This window comes from Loa loa, assembly GCF_000183805.2.
Source record: "Loa loa unplaced genomic scaffold supercont3.57, whole genome shotgun sequence".
Classification (NCBI taxonomy): domain Eukaryota; kingdom Metazoa; phylum Nematoda; class Chromadorea; order Rhabditida; family Onchocercidae; genus Loa; species Loa loa.
The window spans coordinates 297,467-304,283 of NW_018108237.1; the positions used below are offsets into that span (position 1 = coordinate 297,467).

The 6,817-nt window shown below is 35.0% G+C and overlaps 2 protein-coding genes across 3 annotated transcripts in view; both read left to right on the plus strand.

Annotated features, from left to right (window-relative positions):
- Nucleotides 1-2,674, plus strand: part of LOAG_17287 (cysteine endopeptidase) — a 4,117-nt gene extending 1,443 nt beyond the window's left edge. Inside the window, exons 4-8 of the mRNA XM_020449947.1 lie at nt 49-175; nt 462-697; nt 1,077-1,204; nt 1,901-2,018; nt 2,407-2,674. Of these exons, the coding sequence (XP_020306461.1) occupies nt 49-175; nt 462-697; nt 1,077-1,204; nt 1,901-2,018; nt 2,407-2,504 (707 nt within the window). The 3' untranslated portion in view covers nt 2,505-2,674. The remainder of the gene's footprint in view (nt 1-48; nt 176-461; nt 698-1,076; nt 1,205-1,900; nt 2,019-2,406) is intronic.
- Nucleotides 2,675-3,377: 703 nt separating this feature from the next.
- LOAG_11372 lies at nt 3,378-6,107 on the plus strand (the record flags this gene model as incomplete). 2 transcript variants are annotated; one of them, XM_020448341.1, is made up of 7 exons in its annotated part: nt 3,378-3,522; nt 3,771-3,882; nt 4,127-4,169; nt 4,780-4,892; nt 5,127-5,253; nt 5,501-5,635; nt 5,864-5,928. In XM_020448341.1, the coding sequence occupies exons 2-7, from the start codon at nt 3,787-3,789 to the stop codon at nt 5,926-5,928; spliced, it is 579 nt and encodes a 192-aa protein (XP_020306462.1). In that variant the 5' UTR covers nt 3,378-3,522; nt 3,771-3,786. The 2 variants fall into 2 exon arrangements, with proteins under 2 accessions (XP_020306462.1, XP_020301506.1); XM_020448340.1 differs by lacking the exon at nt 3,378-3,522 and adding an exon at nt 3,551-3,615 and having other exon boundaries at nt 5,864-6,107.
- Between the last annotated feature and the right edge of the window lie 710 nt (nt 6,108-6,817).

Below are 6,817 nucleotides of genomic sequence, written 5' to 3' on the forward strand. Positions count from 1 at the left end.
CGCAGATGCTCCAAATATTTGATATCTATATTTTGAAAAGTAGTTCAGGTTCATGTTGGGCAGTAGCTGCTGTGGAAGCGATGTCAGATCGGATTTGCATTATGTCGAAGGGAAAGAAACAAGTAACACTTTCAGCGGATGATCTTCTGAGCTGCTGCAAAACCTGTGGTTTTGGGTAAATTGCTGCATTTTTTATTTCAGATTTCATATTCATTCACCTTTTTCTTTTTTCAGTTCGTCTTCAGTTATTCGAGGTCATAGGGCAACTGCTAGGAGAGCAATTAATTCCTGAGTAGTAACCATTCCTTCTTAATTGTCTAACTGTCTGTAACACTTGATGAATGCCAGAATTTATCATCAATTTATCCAGTAATCCAAAATAGACATCCTATTCTGAAATCTTTCTCGTAAATCTGAATAACTGTCCGGTTAAGAAATATATTAGTATTTATACCTTGCAGCTGTTTTGGCGGTGAACCGATGGCAGCGTGGAAATACTGGGTTTTGAGAGGTATTGTTACGGGGAGTGAATATACGAATCACAGTGGCTGCAGACCTTATCCATTTCCTCCGTGCGAACATCACAACAATAAGACGCACTATGAACCATGTAAACATGACCTCTACCCAACGCCGAAATGCGTTAAAAAGTGTGATAAAAACTACGGGAAGTCGTACAAAGCCGACAAATATTACGGTCAGTCTGTATCCATTCATTACCGAGTCGATGAGGAACATAATCGATGATAGCGATACTCTCTGGGATCTCTCAGAGGCTCAAACAGTGATTTGTTGATTGATTAGTTGGTTCGCAAGTATAATCTACTCGTGGAGTTTCCTCGAATTCATGAGTGTTCGTGGACTTTGAAATTAAGCAACAATAAAAAAAAATTGAAGATCAATCAAAGTTCTATTTCGGACTTCGCATTCACTTAGTTTTACCTTTTTTTCAGCTGACAGTCCGTTAGACCTTGAATATCGTAAGGAAAACTGTCAAAAATTAATAACCATGTATTAAGTGATTTGAATAGTCAGACTTGTGTGATATAGTTTAATTATAATATTAAAACTTGCAGGGGAACAGGTTTACAACGTTGAAAGCAATGTAGAATCGATCCAGAAGGAAATCATGACGTTGGGTCCGGTTGAAGCTTCTTTTGAAGTGTACACTGATTTTCTATATTATACCGGCGGGATTTACAAGGTTATTTTGAAGTTGCGAAGTTTTATAAAAGAAGTTGACATATTAGTGCTTTCGGTCTAATAGCCAGATCTTTCGAGCTCAGTTTTGGCTCACTCGTTATACCTATTCTTAAGCGGGATAAGTTAGACGATTCAGATGAATTAATTTTGAAAGCAACCTGTTTTGTTTGTTTTATGTTTTAGATTCATTCTTGAATTCGAAAGAATAGTTCAGGGGATTTAAAAACTTGAAGTATTAAATTTAGGAGGCATGATTCATTTTTTTAATAATGAAGCTTTTCTAATGTCTAAAGCAGAAGAGTTGGTGTAAAAAAAAAAGAAAAAGAAAATTCTTTTGCGAACTAATTTTGGCTTGATACTCGAACTGATAACGTTTTTTGTGTTCAACTTATGATTAATAGCAGTCATTATCCAAAGAATAAAGAAATCATGTTGTGATTTCTAATTCATTTGGCTTAATTTATGTAAAACTCCTGCAACTATCATTTCTCCATTTTGTTACTTGACAGTTTTCACATATTTTCCAGATCCCTTATGGATATTTTATGTAGGAACATGACACGTTTTGCTCATTTTGAAGAAGCATTCATATTGTTTTGTAGTTCGTAGCGCACCGAATTGTATCGTAGTCAGTATTTACTTTCAATAAAATCCGTTGCTGTGATACACTTTAAAAAAATCAATGTATAATGTTCAGCATGTAGCGGGATCCATGGGTGGTGGACATGCTGTAAAAGTACTTGGTTGGGGTATTGATCAGGGAGTACCATACTGGTTGGCTGCTAATTCGTGGAACACTGATTGGGGAGAAGATGGTGAGTCAGCTTTCAATTTCATTCTTTTTTTTAAAAAAAAAGGCAGAATATCGAAGAGTGCGTTTAAATTCCGTTTTTGTATTTTTCGTGTTTTTAAAATTTTTTCAGTTTTCTTAATTTATGCCATTGAGATTCAAAAAATGAACTTAATTGGATTTAAACTCGTTCATGACTTGAATTCAGCTCTAATTTAATTACCAAAATCAAATCAACTTAGACCAAACTGGACTGAGTGGTACTTACTATCATTTACTGGATATTGTAAAGAATTTGTTGCAATTATGTATTATCCAGTTCTAAATTTATTTACTCCAGTGAGTGCAAAAACATTTCCCAATAGATGGAACCCTTCACAAGTTTGCAACGCAACCTGCAAAAATATTTCCAGGTTATTTCCGTATTCTCCGTGGTGTCAACGAGTGTGGAATCGAATCAGGTATCATTGCTGGAATCCCTAAACAGCTAGCCAAATCAAAATTCCGTTGAACCAATGAATTTCTGGTTGATTGAAAGAGAATGTATGCAATTTTAGACGGGGAATGATTATGTGATTATATCAGTCAAAATATTGTTCTTCCTGATCAATGCTTTTTTATAGATAATTTCATGAGGCTTGTCCTCCACACATTAATTCTAGTTCATTTATTACATTGAACATCAATAAAACTTTATATTTACCTAGTGAACCAATGCATTCATTCTTCAAACCGGAAAAGTGATTACATCCGATATCAGAAATTTATCATGGCCAAGTTTAATTTTTCTTGTCTGTTGACATTGGAAATTGTAGCAATTCATTTTCAGTCGGGCTTTCAGCGGAGCTTCTACTCTAGGGTAAAATGATGGATTTGTATCTCTGTTTAACAGATAAAATCTACTAGTACTGACACTAATAACATATGATCGAAATTATTTTGGCTTGTCCTTAAATCCTGAAAGATAATGGTTTACAGGAAAGATAGGGTGAAGTGAAAGGAAAAAGGTATATTTTACTTTTTTAATAATTTGTTGCATACGCTTTCTCCTCACTTTTTATCGCTTTGTTTGATGGATGAAGCAGAATAGGAGTGAATTATGCAAATTTCGAGGACAAATAAGTACCTCACGATTTTATCTCAAAGCTTTAGCTATTGGGGGGAGTTTATCGAAAGATGTTTATAACTCCGGGCTTCATATCATTTCACCTATCCATTCATCTGATTCGCTTTGAAGCCCAGCGGTAGCAGTTTGTACATTTGTTGCTTATTTAAACAAAAAGAACCGACGATCCTTATGTCGAAGCCTGGCAACATCTAATTCTATGTCACTAGAGTAAATATTTAAATTTGACTAGCAAAGTATTTAAATTTTCTTGGAAGTTTGCAGTTATATTGTTCGTCAATTAGCAGCTGATGTATATTTGTTAATTCTGGACTTCTATCAAGCAGTTGCCTTCAAAACAACGCCATTAACTATTTATTTGAACGTGATCAGCAGAGTTCAAACAAATTGAAAGCTGTTAAAGGTTATCACTGATATTTGCACTGCAAGTTGGCGCACGAAAAATATATTTGTTGAGAATAGAGTGGTATTCGTATATATGTTTTAGAATTCGCAGGTAATTCGAATTATAAGCTCAGCTCAATGACATTTTTAAAGTTAATGATAACTAAGTTCAAATTCAATGTAATAATCAAATTTTTGGGAAATAAACCAAGTTTAAAGTCTGAAAACTTTAATTTGAAAAAACGTAGACAAAAGCTATTGTTTCAGGTAAAAGTGGGTGGCAATGGATGAAATCATTTTTTCGTTTCTGTGGACAATGATGTTAATGATCGTGGCGTTTGTCAATTTTAATTCTATATCTGGTTGCTCCTCTAAAAAGGTCCGGGATTTTCGATTTTTTTCTTATTCTTGAAAAGCCAATACAAAATTTCGAAATTTTAACGGGTTCAAACAATTTCTCAAGTATTTGTCATTTAGACGGATCATGAAATTTTTTGAGGAAGATGAAGTCAGATTTTCACTTTTGGTTTGGTTTTTTTATTGTTGAGTATTAAAATATTGAGTACCAGAATCGAATATCGAAATTTGATACCAAGATTTTGAAAGAAAAAGTTAATTTCTAGAAGAAAAAAGAAAATAAGAAGGGCAAAGGTAAAGATAAAAAAGGTAATTTCTCTTTTTTTCTTAAAGAGGTGATTTCTATTTCTCTCTTGCTAATACCGGTTCTCCTCCTCTCTCCGGTAATTTTGGCTTTACTAAAAAAAAAAAAAAATCGAAGAAATGGACTGAAATCAGAGAGGGAAACACAGATTACGAAATCACAGCAAAATCTTTTTTGCCATTTCGTCCTTACAAAGCTTTTGAGGTTCAAGAACCACCAATATTTACTAAACCATAATGCAGGTGTGAAGTTGGACCCTAATCTTTTCTTTCCAGTTACAGGTCAGGTTATCAGAAAAGAACAAAACTCCCAAATACAATCAGTGCATTTACCCAATATTGAAAAATCGAACCACAATCTAAATCTTACCTATTACATCCATAGCAAAACTAAGACACCGATTGCGAGCATAATAAAGAAAACTGACCAACCAAATACATGGTCACATAAGAACTAGCTTGAGAATAGTGTTGTCATTTTAGTTTGGCACATCTAGTGACAGTCCGGTATTTGCTCTCACATAAACTAGTAAAAATTGGTTGTAAAATTTTCCAATTACTTTTAATTCCTTCAAATTGATACTCCCTTGTTTAACTAGTAAAAACTCATGTTTAGATACTGCAGCAAAAGAAAATAGAGAAGGTAATGCAGCTGCAGTTCCTGGTGGTGGCGCCGTTAAAGCACCAGCTCAGGGAGGAATAGCTGGGACCTTTGATCCAAACTATCAGGTGCCACGTTTGTCCTGAGTAATTAGAGTCATGGGTAACTTTTCTGGGCGTTCATTGGTAATATACTGCAGCACTTGGTTTAATGATAATAACACTTTAAAATTTTGTAAATAATATTCCAAAATATTTTTAGATGGAGTAGATTTTTCAGAAGAATTAGAGTAAAAGATAAAGAGTTTTAGTATATCGAAAAACAGCCATTGATATCTGCTGAATAAACTAAAAAATCTGCAGACTATGGCCGGATTAGGAAATGATGTTTTCGGTGCTGACAAAGGAGGTGCAGGTGGAGGAGGTGGTGCTTCCCCCGCTGTACCAGTTGCTAACGGACCAATGGCTCCAGCTCAAGGTGGCATCGCTGGTAAGATAGATTGCTTTTCAAAGCGCTTACAGTTTCTACGAATTAGTTATAAACAAATCTCTTCGCTGAGTTAATGAAAACCAGAGACTTCAGGCTTGAAAAGTTTCTTAACACCTACGCATATACAAGCACCTTTTTCAATTACTTCTGAAACCCTTGGAACTACCCTAAAACATTACAAAAGTATTTTTACGAACATATTTTCTTCAATAAGCTAAGCACTTAATTAAACTTCTAATTATTTCAGGAACCTACGACCCAAATTATCAAACAATGGCTGGTCTTGGAAATGACGTCTTTGGAGATAAAGGTGGTGGTGGCATCCCTCCAGGTGGTGCAGGAGGTGCAGTACCTAAAGCTCCAGAGCAAGGTGGTATAGCTGGTAAGTTTTATGAATATATTTTCGGGATGACCAAAATATCTGTTCATCCTTCCTAAATCTCCGAGGACTTGAATTTTCATTCATATTTTCCATATTAGAAACCTTTAATCATTTTTTCATTGTCTCTACTTTCATCATTGAAAAAATTCTCCTTATTCCAGTCTTCCAGTGCTTCTTCCTAATAATAGTAAATAAACTTCGCTGAACTCATGTGATTTTTTATCGTAGGAACATTTGATCCCAACTATCAAACGCTTGCTGGAGTGGGTAACGATGTCTTCGACAGGAAATAATATATTTGGAGGATACTAAAATGTACTTTGGATCGATCCAACCGCAAAAATAGTCTTTGCTCGTTAAATGTGCTCTTCGACATTTCACTCTTTGAAATCAAATGAAAAACGAATCATCTCAAAATTAATGCAAAAGAAACGCTTCATGATGTAAAAATAGATATCGCCATTATATTTTAAAATAAAACACTTGGTTCAGGCAGACATTACCGAAATTAGTCACACTATGCCAAACGCACTCCCTCCTCCGCCAGCTGTGGTCACTTGCTATTGCTTTTCACTCATGATTTACTCTTCGATGGTTAGGCCTAATTTTTTGATTGACTTCACACTTTTTTAATGGCGCGCAGATCTTACAGCTTTACGCAGATCTTACAGATCTTACAGCGCAGATCTTACAGAATAATAAATACCTTTTGTCTGTATCACGAGTGGAAACAAAGGAACAGTACATTTACGCTAACAAAAAGCGCCATGCCCAATATGCGCTCCATAAAGATGCTAATTCTTGTAATCTTAAACATTACAGGACTCTCATACTCGAGGAAGCGAGGAGTCCTGAGCACCATTTCATTTTACAAATGTATATGAGGCTAGGTCTATTGGTTGAAATATGAGGCTTAATTTGGGCTCCCCTTTTTTTATTGATATTGTCATTGAATTTGTCTGATTGACACTGTCGCTGATTTTCTTCAACCGTGACAATGAGGGGTTTTTTTCCTGCCTCTTTGACTGATAATACCTCAAACTCGGGTAATTAAATTCTTATTACAATAAATTTGTTAATATAACAATGAACTCAATAATGACAAATTAATAACGACAACAATATATAATGGAAACCCAAAATCGTCCATCCTGTCGTAGATTTCTGTCGAAGCAATTTGCA